Here is a 20288-nt window from a genome sequence, read left to right on the forward strand (position 1 = left end):
ACGTCTCACAGACATTCTTGGATACAGTGGGGAAATCAGCTGTGTTAGGCTTGCTCACTGTTTAACTGACTGCAAGCACTTTGCACAATTACTGCGTGAGCACATGCGGCAGAAAGCCACATGTGTGTCTGTATGAAAAGCTATGAGCACTTTCCCTTGGGGGGAGGAGGAGGATTCTCCCAGATTGCTATTCCTCCACTGCGAGGTGCAGCTCCCTGATTCCCTCAGCCACCACCCTGATGTGCGGTGTTCCTGATCCCTTCTCCTCCACAGCAAAAAAGCAGGTTTTCCTTGTTTCTGATAAACGGGGATGGCCTGATGCTTTCTGGCTCTGCAGTTCCTCTACCATCTGCCCGAATTCAATGCGAACCTGCCTGGCCTCAACCACCAGCATTACAGATGCTGAGGTATTTTTTTTTTAAACTTTGTTCTCTGTCATCTGCTCTGATGACTTGGGGGGGGGGGGTTGTTAAGGGAGTGATGAGGTCCAGCTGAAGAGACTGGACAGGAGATTCAAGCAGTTCTCACAATTAATACAGTATAACTCGGGCTGGATGTTCTCTCGTCAGTTACACATGGGTAACACTCCATCCTAGGACACTAAGAAGCCATGGTCCATTTCTGTTTATCAGAATCCTTCCCCATGGAGTTTCAAGGTAGAGCTGGCCAATGTGCAGCACGAGGAGAAGATTTGGAGGGGAAGGAGGAGAATCTGTTGTCCTCCAGGTCGGCTACAGCTGCAGTAGAGCAGGGAGGGCATTCTCAGAGCTTTTCCTTCAAGCTCTTGGAACCATCTCTTCTCTGTTACAGGCTGACACAATTGGTGGGAGCTTCCTGGAGATCTTCACTAACTGTCTGGCAGGCTCTTTAGGGTGACCCACTTTGGTTCCTCAGGCTAAGTTTTCAGCGTGGCTTCCCAGCAGTTCCAAATGGGAGAGTCCTTCCCTCCTCTACTGAACTCCTTACACCTGGAATACTGGCAGTTGTTTCTGTTTTGCTCACCAAGCTCTGCCACCTCTTGAGGTATGAGGTTCATAGAATGAATGAGATGGTGTGCTGTTGACCAGTGGTAGTCAGCATCTAATCAACCCCAAACACGGGCTTAGAACAATCGCAACTTCATTGTTCTCGAATCAGCGGCTCAGGATGTGGGACTTCCAGAGCTCAGCAAGGATGTTCACCTCAGTTCCATGTAGTGCTTCCTGCTGTAACTTGATAGAGGCTGGTGGATACAGGATGGTTTCATTTAATCTCTGAGACCTTGACGCTGGTTGATGGTTGTAGTCTTTAGTTCTCCTCCAACTGGCCTGTCTGTCCATGCGCTCTCCCACCACTCCGTTGACTAGCCTGAGTGTCTTTTCTTTTCTTTTTTTTTTTTTTTTCTGAAGCTTCCAGGAGGGTGAGAGAGTGAGGCTGCATGGCTTCTTAAGCCTTTATTGGCAGAGCATCACTGCCACATTTTCTTGGTCCAAACAAGTAACTAGCCCAAATATTAAAGAAGGGAATACATGGGCAAAATCACCTCACCAGGAAACCTTCCCAATCTAAAATGGGGTTGAACAGGAAGCTAAATTAGCTAATTTATAGAGTTATGTAAATTGTATACTCGTTAGGCTGCAAACTATAATGACCCAAAAGAATATTTGTTATATAAGAGTAACCAGAAGAGTATTGAACCCTGCGGAAACTTTATTCAGAGGAAAAAGGAGTAGCTCTAAGTTGGGGGCATGGGGGTATGGGAATAAAGCAATATTTTTGTTGCACCCTATTGAGTCCCATGCTGTGTTTGTAAATTTTATTCTCACGACCACAGAGTGAAGTTTTTTTTCATACTCATGTTTTAGAGGAAGAAAATGGAGGCTTGTTGGGTTAGATGTCTTGCTCAAAGTCACAGTAAAGGGTTGAGAAGGGAGGTAACTCAAAGTCCCTGATATGTTCTCACCCCTTAATGCCCTACTCCTTCCATCTTGGTAGCTTAGCAACAGGCTGGCTCAGTGGGCTGGAGTTAGCTTACAGGGAGAAGGGCTTGACCCCAGAGTGTGGACCTGGGAATGAAGATGCCTGCTAAGAAGGGCTCCTGTGTCTTAACTGGGCTTAATCATATTTTTGTTTTGTTTTTTAAGATCATAACGCTATTATTTACTAAAGAAGGTGGAAAAGGCAATACAAAAAAATTGTTTTGTGATGCATTGGGAGAAAAAAGCTTAATGCAAAATTCTTTATTTTTAAAATGAGCTAGTAGAAAGAGCACAGTCTTTAGTGTATGAAATAGTCTCAAGGTTGGAAAAGTAGCAATATGAATATAGTTTTGGATATAAAAAATTCAGTTATATAATCAAACACACAAACAAACCAAGAAACCAATACAGAGCAAGCAGCCATAGCTTCACGGGGCCTGTCGTGCAGATTGCATTTCAGAGTGAGCATGTACTAAGCTGTGTGCCTCCTGCACCGAACTGCCTTTCTACACTGTCTTTCTGCCATTTGAGCCTGTCCTTGATGAGTTCCTGGAATCTGATTTTAACCCATAAGACTGAGGCTTCCCTGTCTAATTAAAGCAATGCAGCTCTATCTCCATCAACATCTTCATCAACCAATCAGAGCAGCTCCATTCTGAACAATAAGGCTGTTATTTTTGGACCAATCAAACTTCAAGGATTTAGAGTCCTCATTTGCATGAGGATGACCAGCATCAGGGACCAGCAATAGAGACTTCTGTCTATGTAACCTAGCTCCCCTGTAGCCCAGGGAGTAGACTTTCCCTTTCCATCAAACACTAAAGACTGTGTTTCCCTGGCTGGGTTGAAACACTGAAGGCATCTCACTGGAGCTGAGCAGAGAGACAGACTGGCTCAGAGTGGAAGGGAAGAGGGTAAGCAGACCAGAGGAGGGCAGAGCTGAAGACGGACATGGCTCCAGGGCTGCCACACAGCCCTGCTTTTTTCACAGCCTCGCTATATCACCTTGAGCTGTTTTGCACTGAACAGTTTCCTTCCCCTCACCGCAAATGGTGAATTCTCATTGACCTTGATTTGGCACCAAAAATGGACCATCTGTTCACAAGATTTAGAGCTCTGCAATTCCCTGGTCTAACAAAGCAGCTTCCTCACCCAGGAGAGTTGTCCTGATTAGTCACCTAACCAGCCCTGCTCTCTGTCTGTAAATACGTAGGGCATTCTGAGAGTCCCTTGTTGGCCCCTCTCCCTAATGCATGCAGGCCTCCTGTGCCTGACCTGGGCCCATTTCCATTGAAACTTAGATTATCCTGTGAGTCCATACCCTTTTCTGTTTGTAAATCCTCTGACGCTGGACCTAGTTATAATTTAGGGAACTGTCGTGTGCCTATGTTTGCAGGACAGCAGTGGAGAAAAGACTCACAGGCTGCATTGCTTTGGATAAAAATCTGTGCCCTGGCCCAGATGCCAGAGAGAATGTCATATGCTTACACACTGTGTGTGAGGCACTAATGCAAAGGAAAAGGGTAGGGGCTCTGGAGCTTTCAGACTAGATGAGAAATAAGAGAGTTATAGATGTCAGATAACAGAATCCTTGTGTGATACTTGGGCAGGGCGAGAGCTCGTATTAGATCTCTCTGAAAGGCCATGAACCTGCAGGATTCTTATCAACAACGCAGAGCCAAGAGTTTAGAAAAGAGAGTTTTATTTTAAGTGCCTAGGTGCGGGTGGACTGAGCCCAATAAGAGAGTCAGTCCCAAGCAGGGATGAGGGGGATAGTTTTATACTCTTCTGCCTCCTTCTGACAGTTTCTGTTGACACTGGTTACCAGGCTTCCAAGCTGGGCTTGTGGTATTCTTCTGTTGTTTCATTTCCTGCCTCCTTTGGTAAGGAGCTCTTGTTTGGACAACTTAAAGATTAGGTGCAGTTCATCACGTTCTGACTGAGGATGGGTTGGGATGGGCAGTTTTGTGCCTTGAGGATACATTTTTCCCTAACAATCTCTATTGAGATTTGAGGGAAGAAAGGAATCATTTTATATTGCCAGAAAGTTCAGTTACTCCCAGTCATCTGTTCCCCAAGGTTTCATATTCACTGTGGTCATACTCTCTTGGCTTTGGGTCCCTATTCATCTATTAAGTTAGGATGAGTGCCTGCTGGCTTTACATTTATTCTACATGGAGTGTGTGCAAGACTGTCCATCTAGAATCAGGACAGAGGTACAGAAAAGCAGGAATGAAACCCAGAGATGCCTTTATCAAAGTCTGTAGTTTTATAGATAAGACTGGTCACACCATGTGCATTATGGCCAATACCTCACTCTCCTACTTTGGTAATCTGATTCAAAAAGAAAGAAAGGAAGAAAAAAAAAAAAAAAGAAATGGAAGACAAGATCTCAGATATTTAAGAAGTTCAAGGTCTGATGTGATTGGTTTTTTTCTAGAAATATCATTGTGTACATTTTCTAGAGACACATGATTTGCTCATGGCTACCTGGGAGGAGATAACAAAACTGGATTTGAATCCATTTTTCCTCCCTCTGAGTTCAGTTCCTACAAACTTTCCTCAGAGCCACTTCCACTGTATTCCCTCACTTCTGGGCAGGTGCCCGTGCCTTCAGAGGACATGCCCATTCTTCCTGCTTTCCTTTCCCCTCTTCTTCCCCAGCACCTTCATGCCCGAGGAACAGCACAGAGGCGGTAGCTGACAGGGGCGTTGGTGACACCCAGTCTGAATTCCAGGCTCAGCTCCTCATTATCAGGGGGCTGAAAGGTAAATTTTTGCAAGAGGGAGGTGAAGAAAATAAACAGCTCAGACTTGGCCAACTGTTCTCCGAGGCATGCCCGCTTTCCTGAAAAACGAGAACATAAGATGAGTTATCTTTCCAGTTTGTGTCAGTGCCCAGCAGGGACTGAAATCTTCTCCCATGTCCTGCAAACTTGAACAGCAGACGGGCCTGCTAGGCTCTGGGGCTTTTTGCACAGAGGCTCATTTAATCTGACAGCCACCGGCAAACAGAAAACATATGTCTGGCCTCACTTCAATGCCTTCGGGGATCAGGCAGGTGAAGGTGCAGAATGTAGGTGATGAGAGAAGTGGGAGTCCTGGGCTGACCTACATAGTGGATGGCTAGCCTACGGGCTCTAAAAAATCAGTTAACAAACAACAGTGACAAAAGGAGAAAACAACACTTGGTTAATTTGGTTTCAATCCTTAAAAGAATACTATCCAAAAGTATAAGGCAGTAATTATCAGAGCAAGTTTTCCCAAGTACAAGTCATCTTTCCCCCAGATCACGTTTTCCTCCTTAAAGATCAGGGCCCTCCCTGAGGTACATGGCCCTCTACACTGGAACAGCTTCCGCCTCCCTCCTTGACCAATCCTTGTGTCTGATGGTCCTTCCCCCAGGAGTATCTCTGACTCCTACATGGGGCCCTAGGCTTTTACTCCATGGCTCACACTGGGCCCTGTCGGGGCCACATCCCTGTCCCTGTTGTGAGTCCAGAACTGGAGGAAGAAGAACAGAGATTCACTTCAACTCCACCACTTTCTATACCTGTGATTGGGGCAAATTAAGTAACTTCTCTAGGCATTAGTGGAAATGTTTCTAAACATGGGACTTTATTTTATATATTGTGTAAGCTACACACTGAATCCAAATAATGTAACGTAAAGGGCAAGCAAAGGATTTTAATACACCTTCTGGATAATAATAAACCTTCTCGCTGTCATATAGTTTATTGGTAACTTCATTTGTTTAATTATGAGAAAACAAAAAGAATACTTAAAAGATTTATTTAAAAGTACTCTTTTAAATTGTGTTCTTTCGGGTGGTATCGTTATTAAAATAACTTTCTGTATATTATAATTCTTTACAGTAATACTTTCCACATTGTGCCTTTTATTCTGAAGTAATTTCAAATGTACAGAAAACTTGCAAAAATAAGACAAAAACTTGTTTTTCTTGAGTTACTTGAGAGTAAATCACCTATGCTAACCATGAGAGCTTCAGAATGAATTCCCTCAAACAAGGACATTAGCTGATAAAACCACCAAATCAGGAAATTACCACCATCTTCTCTTCAGATCCTACTCTGGTTTTGCCATTCTCCAATAATGTCCTTTTTTCATTAAAAGAGTCTAGTTTAACCAGGAATTGTATTTGGCTGCCATGCTAATGACTTCTCAACTTGCATGATTTTGGCACTTTTGAAGATGACAGACCAATTCTTTGATAAATGTCTCACATTCCCTCATAATTAGGATGAGGTTGTGAAGTCCTGCATTTCTGGTGCAACGTTCGCTGACTGAGGCTGTGTTCTTCCCATTTTATCCCAGCAGGTGGTACACGATTTTGATTTGTCCCATTCCTGGTGATGTTAAACTTGTTACAGTGGTGTCTACTAATTCTCCCCTATAAAGTTAATCTTTTTTTTTTGAAATTAATAAATGCTACTTTGAGATAAAGTTAATAAACATTCTTAATTGAATTAGTTTCCATTACTATTTCTTGGCCAAATTATTAATTATTCTAATGGTTGCCCATTCAGGAGTTTTAAAATTCCATCATTTCTTCCACATTATTAGTTAGCATTCTTTTAAAGGAAATGCTTTCTCTCCTCTCTATTTTATTTATTCAGTCATTTATTTACAGCAGTGTGAATTTACACCATCACCTTATTATAAATTGACTCTAGTTCCATGGGAGTGGGTGGCCCATAAAAGACTTGAGACATTTATAAAAGATGGAAAATCGACAGCTTTTTCTATGACCAAGAAGCAGATCTGAGTCTCTGTCCCCAATGTCCTTGGGGACAGAACAAAAGGAAGCTGAAATCTCCATCTGAGACAAGCAGTGGCTCAGAATGTCAGGCAGCCTGAGGCAACAGCAGCTCTGGGACCCCTGAGGCGGAGCAATGGGTACAGGGATTCTCGCTTGGCAGGGCTGTTTGTAGACATCCCAAATAAAGCAAAGGATGCTGGGAAAAGAGCAGGGGAAGGCTGAGAGGGGAACTCTGGATTCAGACAACTGTATTTTTTAGAACTCACCGACTGAGAAAGGCAGAAAGGCTTTCTTTTTCTTAAACTGTCCATTCTCCAGGAAATGCTCTGGATTGAATGTGTCGGGGGTGGCCCACTCTGCAGGGTCCCTGTGCAGTGCAGTCAGATTGGTCATGACCAGGGTCCCCTAAAGAAGGCAGGAAAGACTCAGGCAAGGTTGACCCACACAACAAACCTTTGCATAGGGGTGGATGTCCCCAGCTTCCAAGCCTGACTATATGCTCTACCTCCCTGCCTACCATCTTCTGAGCCCAGCCACCCAGGGCCCTGCTCTTTGCCATAGGACAGCTTTCAGTGACAGACTTGAAATGTCTGCTAGGAATTATTAGAAGTGTGTGGTTAGTCTTGACTGCAGCATGGGTCTCCTCTGCAATGAGAAGTCACTGTAGGACTTGAGAGAGGACATGCATGCCTCAAGGCGAGCATCACATATGAGCTAAGCCAGTCAGTTCTGTACCAGATCAGCCCAGCTGCTCAGTGAGGTGATGACTGTGGCAGCTTTAGCAAGAGAAATGATGTCTCACTCATTCCTGTTTCTCCCATTGTCTTCCCTCCAATGTCGCCAGACTGCACAGGAGATTTAATAATAGAATCAAGTTGCCCAGTAAAAGGAACCCCTATCTATGCAGGTACATAGCAAGAAACCCACGGGTCCTCCTTAATGCCTCCTTTCCCCTAATTCTGTCTACATCTAATCTTTCAGTTAGACTGATCAATTTTACTTTAAATATCTCTTAATTCTGTAACATCCATCCCATGTCCACCATTGCCATCTTATCCAGGCTACCAGCTCGCTTGCTTATACGGTAATAATAGTGGATCAACTATGCTCCATAGCCTTTTAGTCAGCTCTATGTTCTGAATCAGAGTGAGCTCTGAATAGGATTTAATTATGTCACACCTGTCTACTCTCGCACCTGTACCCTGAATTTGACAGAACCCTTCAATAGCTTCCCATCACTCTTAGGTGACAGATCCAGTGCCTGAGCCCTGTCTGGGCCACTTTCTCTCTCTCTCTGCTTGCACTTGCAGTACATTAGTCTGCTTCCAGCCTCTCAAACAGCTAGCTTCCTACTCACTTCTGTAACCTTTTGAATGTTGTTAACATAGCTGAATGTCTTTCCTTCCACAGAGCTAAGTCTAAAAAGCATTCTTCTATCCTCTGCTCAAACATCACTTCCTTTAGCAGCCTCCTCTGACCGTCCCTGTTCCTACTCCCCAGTCCAGCCAGCCGCATCTTTATAGAAACCTGTGAGTTTTTTCAGCGGGGCAGTCTCACGGTTTCTGAGTAGGCACTTGCATGGTTATTTTCCTCATTGTTGATTTCCCAGGCCTGAGCATTTCAGGTGATTTGTAAACATTTATTGAATTAGTAAGAATAACTGCTATTTTAAGTATTTTTTATACTAAGCACTAGATTTAATGTTTTACACACATGACCTGATTTTAACTCGACCTGGGAAGCAGGTTTTAATGCATCTTACAAATAAAGAAATGGAGGCTCTGAGAGGTTCAGTAAGATGCCCAGAGTCACATGATGGGAGAAGGCAGAGCCATGATTTGAACTAGGTCTACTTGACATCAAAGCCATGGCTCCTAGCCTCTACAACATGGTCACTCAGATCTCTCAGTTCTCAGGATGGTTATTAACGTTGATGTTAAAAATCAGTAGAGCTTGGGCCTGACCTGTGGTGGCGCAGTGGATAAAGCATCGACCTGGAAATGCTGAGGTCGCCGGTTCGAAACCCTGGGCTTGCCTGGTCAAGGCACATATGGGAGTTGATGCTTCCAGCTCCTCCCCCCTTCTCTCTCTGTCTCTCCTCTCTCTCTCTCTGTCACTCCCTCTCCTCTCTAAAAAATGAATAAATAAATAAAAAAAACTAATGATTGATGCTTCACATCTCTTCCATTCCTGTCTGTCTGTCCCTATCTATCCCTCTCTCTGTCTCTGAAAGAAAAGAAAAAAATCAGTAGAGCTTGGCTTGTTCCCTGGAGCTTAAATTCATTGCTATAAAAATGTAAGCAGCATCCGTGAAATAATTTACGCCTTGACCTTCTCCTAACACATGGTCAGTCAGCAAGAAACAGTGAATGCAATAGCTGCAGGTGTAGCTGCTTTTCATGACTCTGCAGGGACAATCACCAAAAAGTGTACAATGGGTAAGCTCCCCTGGTTATGCCTCTTAACTTCGTCTCCAGGTACAACACACGCTGAAGAACACGGACAACTGGAATGGACAAACCCACAGAAGCTGACCAGGTGGTGAGAGAGCAAGGGAGCAATAAATGTGCAGTGTGCAGAGAGGATGCTAGGGGGCGAAGGAGACCTGTCTGCTGAGATTACAAACTTGGATTACAAATCTTGGGGCAGGATGAGGTCACAATTTCCTTTGTGAGGGAGGACAGGGAATTTAGCAGGGACAATTTGAGAGCAATTTCAAGAAGACTTTTTAAGGTCAAAGTACAACAAATCCTGTGTAAAGAATACGATTAGTACAGAAAAGATGAACCTGGGATTCAGCACAGTTTTGGTTCTTGAACCCAACTCTTGTCACTTTGTAGTTGAGAGATCTTACACAAGCTGAATCACTAGGAGTCCTGCTTTCTAATTTATAGAACAGAAATAACAGATTTATTTAAAGGACTGATTAAGATATTTTGAAAGAACCTATGTAGTCTATGGTACATAATTACTGCTTAAGTGTTAGTTCCTGTTTCTCCTTTTCTAATGCTTAATATTGCACACACTTGGACTGGTTTCTCTTCTGAGACAGTCCCATCCCAGGGCTGCAAAGAAAAGCTGAAAAACACACCTGTGGGCATATGATGTAGGAAATACCAGTATTAATGTGATGTTTGCCCAGTGGTCTCAATTCTTCCTTCATATTTTAATAATCTATAACCTAAGGATTGTGAAGCAGAATTTTCCAATGTAAGCCTGGCAGGTCCCAAGTCCTTGGAGATGCTCTTCCAAGGCAAAGAAAAAGGTTCCATGGCAAAGTCTAACTAAGAACAGCTGCCTGCTGCCAGAGCAGGCAGTGGTTCAGTAAACAGAGATTCACCTGGGATTCTATGGACCCAGGTTTGAAACGGTGATGTTACCGGCTTGAGTGCAGGGTCACCAGATTAAACATGGGAACATGGACATGACATTATGGTCACTAGCTTAAGCCCAAAGGTCGCTAGCTTGAAGGTCAAGGTTATTGGGTTGAGCCCAATGTCGTTGGCTAGAGAAAGGCTTCAGTGGCTTGGCTGGAGCTTTTTGTCTGTCTGTCTGTTGCTCTCGGTCTTTCACAAAACAAACAAACAAACAAACAAACAAACAAAAATACTGCCTGGCTCTATCTCTACATACACATTGTGTAGTAAAAAGAAAATACAAAACCAAACCAAAACCAAACCAAGAAACACTGTTAATTCCTACAGCAAAGAAAACCTAGTCTTTGCCTAAACATTTTCAAGATTTGAGGCTGGAGTCCCTAATTACCTTGGGCAGGTGGTATCCAGCCAGAGTGGTATCAACTGTCACTTCCCTGGGCGCATTCAGGGGGATGATATTTCCCATTCTCTGCACTTCATGGACGACGGCATTCGTGTAGGGCATGAGCTCTCGAACAGCTATGCTCGGCTGCTGTGAGTGACCAATCACTCTGTCGATCTCAGCGTGTACTTTTTCTTGAAAAGAGAAAAAATGTTTTATTATTCTTTATTATTCCATAACTTTCCTTGAGCCTGGATAAGCTAAGAAATGAAATAACTAGACTCAAAATGCCTAAAATTATAGTAATTTCTATAGAGTCTTGTTCTGAAAGCGGGCCCTGGTATAGGACTATTCTGGTTGCAGAAATTTGCTCTACCAAATTACTGCTCCAAGTGTCTCCAATGTTTTGATCCTCTAGTTTTCTCTTCTTTTAAGTGAGGCTAAATCTACCTTCATCTTGAGGATACTTTGATTTTTATATTAACTGATTTAGGCAAGCACCCAACAAATGATAGAAACTGCTAATTGTCTCCCAATATCTGTTTTTATTTCTTTTTCTACAATGATATTTTATCTGGATACCTGGTTACCAGCCAAAGACTATATTTCCCAGGTTCCCTTTAACTAAGCATGCCCATGTGACTAATTCTGACCAATGGAAAGTATGTAGAAAGACCTTAATACTTGGAACATGCCCTTAATGGAATGGTGTGTGTTTCTTTCCCCTCCTTTCACTTTTTATTGGTGAAAAGCAGCCTTAGAGCCGAGCCCTTTTTGACAGTGCCAACGAGAACATTATTTCAGATGAAATAGGACAACACATAAGGAAAGCTTGGAACCCGAAAAGATCTGCAAGGTACAGTTGAATTTTTTTTTATCTGAGAGAAACAACCTTGTGTTGTATAAACTATTGTTATAGAAGCTAAGTCTGTATCCTAACTAGGCAGCTTTTAAACTTCTAAAATATACTGTAATTCACAGTTGCAAAGGCATTTTGCATCATGAGTCAAAATATATAAACATATATTTATATTTTGTATATGTGTATATATATATGTACAGGGTGGGAATAATGTAGATTTATAGTTATATGGAAAATAATGCAATAATTACTAAATAATAATTCTAGAATAAACTGTTTTGTATATTCATAACTGTAAACCTACTTTTGCCCCACTTTGTATATATAAATTTGCATGAACAAACTTATCCTTAGCACATGGGATGGATATACCTTTGTCTTTTCTACCCTATTTTTATTTTAGAAAATATAAATTGGTTTTGATTCACTAAGTTGATTTATAGCCTTTTAATAAACTGTTACTCACAGTTTAAAAAACTGTATCATAATGAATCTGATCCCTCATGTGTTCAAACTGTTCTGGGACCTGGAGAAATAGAAAATTATAACAGTCACTGTCATTGAGTGGACTACAGCTTGTGGGAAGATACATGAATAAGGTGTGATGAGCACAGTAAAGGAGGTGCATTAGATCATCTCTAGAAAAAGAAATGCTAGTTATTTTCTTGAGGATTGAGGGAACATCTTTTGAGAGGTAGAACATGTTTAGCAGAATCTTCAAGCAGAGAGAGTGGTTTACTATGTGGAGAAATTAGGCAAATATTTTCTTGTAGAGGGAAGAGCAGGTGTGATGACAAAGAGGCATAAATAATGACAGTGCCAAGAAAATGGCATATGATGTAATGAGGCCACCATCCAGGGTGGGTGGAGCAGAGGCTGAACAGGAAAAGGCATATTAGAGGGTATGATATCTCAAACTAAGAAGTGTGAGCATTACCTACAAGACAATAGAAGACATTACTCACAAAGAGGAAAACATAGGACTAGGACTAGCTTCCTTCCTTCCTTCCTTCCTTCCTTCCTTCCTTCCTTCCTTCCTTCCTTCCTTCCTTCCTTCCTTCTTTCCTTCCTCCCTCCCTCCCTTCCTCCTCCCCTCCCTCCCTCCCTCCTTTCCTCGCTTCCTCCCTTCCTTTCTCACTCCCTTCCTTTCATCCTTCCTTCCTTCCTTCCTTCCTTCCTTCCTTCCTTCCTTCCTTCCTTCCTTCCTTCCTTCCTCCCTTCCTTTCTTGCTTCCTTCCTTCCTTCCTTTTTTCCTTCCTTCCTTTCTTCCTCTGACATCTACCCTCTCCGAGGACCAGATTTCATGTGAGAATGTAACTCTTTCCTGGAACTCACCACAATGTCAAAGAACTTCACTGTATCCCCCACTAAACTCTGAGTTTCCTGAGGGCAGGGACTCTGTTATACTTGTATATGTGGCTCTATCACAATCATAACAGAAAAGTTGGGAGAATGTGCTTGTTCTCCAGTCCACATTGTCTAGTGATCATCATATCTATCTTCCCATTCTACCATGCTGTCTTCTGCTCCCAACTTTGGAGCAGTGCAGTCCAGAAGGCAGCTTTGTGTCTTGGCCCAGACACACTGTCTGACATGCTCACCTTGTATTTCTGGGTTGAGGGCCATGTAAAGCAGACCCCAGCGCAGCGTTGTTGAAGTTGTCTCAGTTCCAGCAAGGAAAAGATCCAGGGCACAGAAGATGAGGTTTTCCTCATGGAAACTGGAAGTAGCATTGCTCTTATCCTAGAAAGCACCATGTTTATTAGTTTATTTAGAGGGATCTTGGTGGCCACGATACATAGGGGCTCCATCCTAGGCAGAGCATGTGGAGGGAAAGCACACAGGAGGAAAGGCGTTCCCTTTGATCTCCTCAGGAGGCAGTCCTATTATAGAAATATGATGGGTGGAGTCCCACCCCAAGTGCTGGAAGCTTCTGTTAGTCTGGGACTCTGGGTGTATGAAAATCAGTAAAACTATTTTTAATGACTATACTTTGGGAGAAGATATTAGTACAGTGTAAAAAAAAATCTGTTAGTATAGTAGAGAGCTATACTTTGGTTCCAATATTAGCCACACCATTCTCTATTTCTATGACATGAGGAAATTTACTTAACCTCTCTGTGCTATAAAATAGATATAACATAACACACCTCTGAGGATGACAATGAATCATGTGAGAGGGAAAGAGCACACAGCAAATACTCAGCAAATGTTTCCACTGATACTAGAATGAATACACTAAATTCCTCTATGTACGAGTTTTATATCTCTCAGTTAATCTTTTCCTTCTAGGCAAGAACTCTCTGAATCTATCAGTAAATCCTTAAGGCATTTCATCATCTTTACCACCTTTTCTGAAAGCTTCAATTTGTCAACATTCCTATTAAAGTGATTCCATACCTGTAAACCATACAGCAAGTGAATTCTTCTCCTCTGACCAGAAATCAATGTTTCTATTGATATTATGCCAATAAGGTGAAATAAGAGAGGGCATAGGAAAGAAATCCCCCATTTTGCCAACTTTCACAGTAGAAACAAATAAGGTGATGCTCAAAAATTACGACACTAATGCAGTGAATGAAACATGTTACTCAGAAGGATTGCCATGTGAAATGTTACACAACCAATTGGGCTTTATTCCTATTAGGATGGGAAGCGGGTAACTTGGGGTCTCACTCAGGCCTTGAGGACAAACTCTGGCAAATGACTTAGTTTTATTTGTATTCTACATGGGGAACTGAAAAATGAGTAGATAATTGGGTACAGGTCCCACTAATAATAAAACAAAGCCTTGAAGCTCAATTCTTATTTTTGCTTTCTTTCACATCGCTCCTTCAATATGGGTAGAGGGTAGAAAATAGAAGATAAAAAGGCAGTATTTGGGCTTTTCCAAGGCATCAAGCTAAATACCATCGAACCCTACTTTTATTCCTAATTGCCTTATTCATCCTGAGTTAATGCTACTCTCACAGCCTATTGAAGTCCTACCTCTAGTTTTACTCCCCTGTGGTATGTTGAATAATGGCTCACTAAGATGTCCATGTCTAATCTCTGGAATCAGTGCATGTTATATGGGAAAAAGGATTTTATAGATATGACTAAGTTAAGTGTGTTGATAAGGGGAGATTATTCATGAGAATCCCAGTCTCCCAATATAACCACAAGAGACAAGAGTATGTAAAGAGAAGATATAAGGATGGTAGCAGAGAAGATGCTACATTGGTAGTGTTAAGAGGCAGGAAGGGCCATGAGCCAAACAAAGCAGGCAACCTCTAGAAGCTGGAAAAGTCAAGTAAATGAATTCTCCCCAAGAGCTTTCAAAGGAGCCTACCTTGCAAATACTTTGACTTGAGCCCAGTCCATCTGGTTTGAGACTTATGAACATCAGATTTGTAAGAGAATAAATCTGTGTTGTTGTAAACCACGAAGTTAATTGGTTACAGGATCAGCAGGAAACTAGTACATCCCCATTTGTTCTACAAAAACAAAATGCAGGAAAAAATATTGGTTTTCTCACCTTTTGTATTTCGTTGAGGTACGCATCAATAAAATCTCTTGGTTCAGCAGGATTCCAGTTTCTCTTGTGGTTTTCAATCATATGAGAGATAAACAATTTCAGTTTCTCCCATTTGATAAAGAGTGCTTGGTGGGGTCCAGGAATGAACTTCATTATCCACGGAAAGATACTATAGAGCTAGTTGAGAAAAACAAAACAATCACAAAGACACCATGGTGCCAGTTCCCGCTTTTTAAGACAACAACCACCTTTTCTTTCTAGCTCTTGTTTGCTTCTGCTTAGACTTGACTGTTCTTTTCTCTCTAATCCCTCTTCTCATCTCTCCAGCAAAGAACTTAAGTGCATCATCCAAAATATATTGTATCAGACCACCTCTCACCACCCCAACTGCTCTGTCACCCTACTACAAACCACCATTTCTTACCTGGATGTGGGAACAGCCTCCAGCAGTTTTTCTGAGTCTATTCTTATCCCCATTTCCTATCAATTTTCCACAGAACTGCCAGAGTAATCATTTAACTATTTAATTCAGCGATTTTCAACCAATGTTTCCCAAGAATTTTTAAAACATGCAATACCTGATTACTTAGTCAAGGTCATTGAACTCTTTCCTGAGACTGTCAAATGAAGTAACAACACCCAACAAAACTATAGCCATCTGGTGTTAATTAATCAATATTATACCTTTTTCTTTTTTGTTAGAGCATCAAAACATTTAGTATATTTCTTGGTGTGCCACAGAATTTTAGTAATTAGTGTATGTGTGCCATGAGATAATAAAGGTTGAAAATTGCTGCTTCAAGAAGATCACTTCACTTTCTAGTTATCAATTTTTCAATGACTTCCCATGACATGTAGATAAAATTCTACATCTTTCTTTGACATAGAAAGCTCTATATGAGTGGGTCCCTGAACATGGTGGTCACTTGCTTTGCTGTTACTCCCTGTCACCTCACCTTCTCCAGTCCAGCTCCACTGATCTCTGTAATGCCATTGACGATGTTCCTGTTTAGACCTTTGCATTTGATTTTCCTTCCACCTAGAAGGTTCTTCCTCTGACATCTCTATAGCTCCAGTCTCTCACTCCATTCAAATGCTGCTCAAATGTCAGCTACTTGGAGCAGTCTCACCGAATGGTCCTGTAAGTGGTAGTACCCCTGTTACCCTCTTTCCATTCCCTTATGCTGGTTTATTTTTATCCATGCCATGGCAACTATCACTATTTTTTGTGTGTGATATATATCTGTATATATCTGTATTTGTTAAACATATATACATGTGTGTATGTCCCCATTAAGATTTAATCGCTATGTGGGTCAGACATTTTTACTAAAACAAAGAGGTTTTGAATATATTTTCTATAATAATATCCGGTAGAAAACAGATAGCATAACATAATAGAAAATCCCCTTGACTTATGACATGACATGGATTTGGCTATTAGCTCTGCTACTGTCTAGCTTTAATGCATTGGCAATAATGATGATGAGGAGGAGGATGTAATGGTTGCTCCGTAGTTCAACTAGCTGCCAGTGGGCCCCCAGGGTTATTCTGGTGACCAAATGATATGAGATCCACTAAGCACATAACACTGAGCCCATAGATCACTCACTGGATTTGCTTACACTCTCTCATATCTGCCTGCACATATCACGATGCTTTATTTTATCTTTAAACAAATATACTAGAATATTCTTGGCAACTTTATTCATAACATTCAAAATCTGGAAATAGCCCAAGTGTCTAACAATAGGGAATAGCATAACAAACAGTGGCATATTCATAAAGTGGAATACTATTTAGAATTTTAAAAGAGAACAACTAACATAAATAAGTCTCAAAACAATCTGCCAAGGGAGAAGCCAAACAAGAAGAATACTTCTGAGAGAGGAGGTGAGACATGGCTGGTTAGGAGGGACATGGACAGGGGCGACTCAAAGGCAATGGCCCTATAGTATTTTTTTTTAAAAAGCAACATAGGAGCATGTAAAGTTCACTGCTTTTCTTGAATGCTAGAAATGTTCTTTACATACGTAAATAGTTAGCAATATTATCCAATACACGAGAGTGACATATTTTAAATAAGTATGTGTTGAAGTAAATTTTAAAAGGTCATATTGTAGCTTAAAGAAATCTGTCTCAAAACTGAAGGCTTTCCCCCTTAAATCAGAAACAAGACAGGGTTGTCCACTCTCTCCACTCTTATTTAATGTGGTTCTAGAGATTCTAGCCAGAGAAATCAGACAAGACAAAGAAATAAAAGGCATCCATATCGGAAAAGAAGAAGTAAAGGTATCACTTTTTGCAGATGATATGATCCTATACATTGAAAACCCCAAAGAATCTACAAAAAGTCTACTAGAAACAATAAGCCAATACAGTAAGGTCACAGGATACAAAATTAACATACAAAAGTCCATAGCCTTTCTATATGCCAACAATGAAACATTTGAGAACAAACTCAAAAAAAAAAAATCTTCACGATTGCAAAAAAACAAAAACAAAAACAAAAAAACAACAACCTAGGAATAAACATAATAAAGAATGTAAAGAACCTATATAATGAAAACTACAAACCATTGTTAAGGGAAATTGAAAAAGATACACTGACATGGAAGAATATTTCTTGTTCTTGGATAGGAAGAATAAATATAATCAAGATGGCCATATTACCCAAAGCAATATACAAATTTAATGCAATTCCCATCAAAATTCCAATGACATTTTTTAAGGAAATGGAACAAAAATCATCAGATTTATATGGAACTATAAATAACCCTGAATAGCCAAAGCAATCCTAAAGAAAAAGAACGAAGCTGGGGGCATTACAATACCTAACTTCAAACTATATTATAGGGCCACGACAATCAAAACAGCATATTATTGGCAGAAAAATAGACACTCAGACCAATGGAACAGAATAGAAAGTCTAGAAATAAAACCACATATATATGGTCAAATAATTTTTGATAAAGGGGCCAAGAACACACAATGGAGAAAAGAAAGCCTCTTCAATAAATGGTGCTGGGAAAACTGGAAAGCTACATGCAAAAGAATGAAACTCAATTACAGTTTGTCCCCTTGTACTAAAATTAATTCAAAATGGATCAAAGACCTAAATATAAGACCTGAAACAAAAAAGTACATAGAAGAAGACATAGGTTCTAAACTCATGGACCTTGGTATTAAAGATCATTTTATGAATTTGACTTCCTTTCCAAAGGCAAGGAAAGTGAAGGCAAAAATAAATGAATGGGAGGACTACATCAGACTAAGAAGTTTTTGCTCAGCAAGAGAAACTGACAACAAAATAAACAACCAACTAAATGGGAAATGATATTTTCAAACAACAGCTCAGATAAGGGCCTAATATCCAAAATATATAAAGAACTCATAAAACTCAACAACAAACAAACAAACAATCCAATAAAAAAATGGGAAGAGGACATGAACAGACACTTCTCCCAGGAAGAAATACAAATGGCCAACAGATAAATGAAAAGTTGCTCATCTTCATTAATTATTAGAGAAATGCAAATCAAAACTGCAATGAGATATCACCTCACACCTGTTAGATTAGCTATTATTAACAAGACAGGTAATAGCAAATGTTGGAGAGGCTGTGGAGAAAAAGGAACCCTCATCCACTGTTGGTGGGACTGTAAAGTAGTGCAACCATTATGGAAGAAAGTATGGTGGTTCCTCAAAAAACTGAAAATAGAACTACCTTATAACCCAGCAATCCCTCTACTGGGTATATACCCCTCTTGTGTAGATGAAATATGCTCGCTTTGTTAAAGATGGCGCTGTCCACACAGAAGCCGTCTCCCAGGTGATATTAATGTGTGTTGGGGGCAGGCTGTGGGCAGGCAGGATCCTTGGAGCCTGGGGCGTGGTTTTGGGATTAAGCCTTTCCCATCCTTTTTGATGTGGGTGGTACAATCCCATCATGCCCCAGATAAGAGACTTTGTATTAGAAACTTCCCTATTTCATATATTGGATTAAAGGCTTGGATTTCTATGCTATAAAATGGGAGCAGAACAGGAGCTTGCTCTCTTGGTTCCTGAGATTAATATTAGAGGAGAGAGGAGAGGAGAGGAAGGCCACGTGGAGGAGGCCAGGAGAAGCAGCCAAGATGGCGGAGTGTTGAGTGAGAAGTAGTATGTGCAGAGTTTGTGCAGGGAGAAGGAAGGAGATGGGGAACAGAGGTGAATAAGTCTGGTGAGCTAGAAACCTTTGATTCTAGGAAACTCGGATAAGTCAGTAGCTTTGTGAGCACTGAATGTGAGTGGGTTTTGGGGCCCAGTGTGTGTTTTTACTTGACCGCCGGGTGCAAGCTATGATTAAAGATAATGGCCCATCAGTTTTTGGGTCCATTGTTTCTTTACTGACTGTCCGAATCCAGTGAGAACCTGCATGGGCTGGGCAGCTGTGATGGTGGCCATGGCTTCTGGCTTTACAACTCCCCAAACTCAGAAACACTGATACATAAAGACAAATGCAGCCCCATGTTCATTGCAGCATTGTTCACAGTGGCCAAGACATGGAAACAACCAAAAAGCCCTTCAATAGATGACTGGATAAAGAAGATGTGGCACATATACACTATGGAATACTACTCAGCCATAAGAAATGATGACATCGGATCATTTATAACAAAATGGTGGGATCTTGATAACATTATACGGAGTGAAATATGTAAATCAGAAAAAAACCAAGAATGCATTATTCCATACTTAGGTGGGACATAAAAACAAGATTGAGAGACATTGAGAAGAGTGTGGTGGTTACGGGGGCAGTGGCAAGAGAAGGAGAGGGGAAGGGGGAGAGGGAGGGGCGCAAAGAAAACTAGATAGAAGGTGACGGAGGACAATCTGACTTTGGGTGATGGGTATTCAACATAATTGATTGACAAGATAACGTGGACATGTTTTCTTTGAACATATGTACCCTGATTTATTGATGTCACCCCAGTAAAATTAATAAAAACAAACAAACAAACAAACAAACAAAAGAAATCTGTGTATGACATAAGCCCCAATAACTTTCACCAATTATGAAAAGAGAAATTCCTACCTGGGCACACATTGACACCTCTAGACAAATGAGTTCATCCAGTGTTCTCAGCATTTCTTGGAACTGGTCATCCTCGTACTCAAAGCGCTCCCCAAAGGTGATGGAGCAAATGATATTGGAAACTGCATTGTTGAGCTTGAAGTGAGGGTCAAAAGGCTGCCCTGCAGGTGGAAGAAAAGTTGGATTGTTTAGATTGGTACATTTCTATTTTCTTCTGAGAGCCTACATGACATATGACATACTGAGGACAGAAAAACATCTGAGGCTGTGGCCGCCACAGCACCCTATACTGGGTCTGACATTCAGCTAGTACTCTCACTCAATACCTGGGAAAT

At 41.2% G+C, this 20288-nt stretch overlaps 1 protein-coding gene across 2 annotated transcripts in view; it reads right to left on the reverse strand.

Annotated features, from left to right (window-relative positions):
* Positions 1–3662: 3662 nt before the first annotated feature.
* The window catches only part of LOC136400199 (cytochrome P450 2J2-like), a 32024-nt gene continuing 15398 nt past the window's right edge, over positions 3663–20288 (reverse strand). The window contains exons 4-10 of one of the 2 annotated variants that reach the window (XM_066376424.1): positions 19954–20114; positions 14877–15053; positions 12961–13102; positions 10504–10691; positions 7005–7143; positions 4611–4806; positions 3663–4569 (exon numbers count right to left, since the gene is read on the reverse strand). In XM_066376424.1, the coding sequence (XP_066232521.1) occupies positions 4628–4806; positions 7005–7143; positions 10504–10691; positions 12961–13102; positions 14877–15053; positions 19954–20114 (986 nt within the window). In that variant the 3' untranslated portion in view covers positions 3663–4569; positions 4611–4627. Of the gene's footprint in view, positions 4807–7004; positions 7144–10503; positions 10692–12960; positions 13103–14876; positions 15054–19953; positions 20115–20288 lie in introns of both variants that reach the window. The other variant, XM_066376422.1, reaches the window with a different exon arrangement.

The sequence above is a fragment of the Saccopteryx leptura genome, chromosome 3 (assembly GCF_036850995.1).
Source record: "Saccopteryx leptura isolate mSacLep1 chromosome 3, mSacLep1_pri_phased_curated, whole genome shotgun sequence".
NCBI lineage: Eukaryota > Metazoa > Chordata > Mammalia > Chiroptera > Emballonuridae > Saccopteryx > Saccopteryx leptura.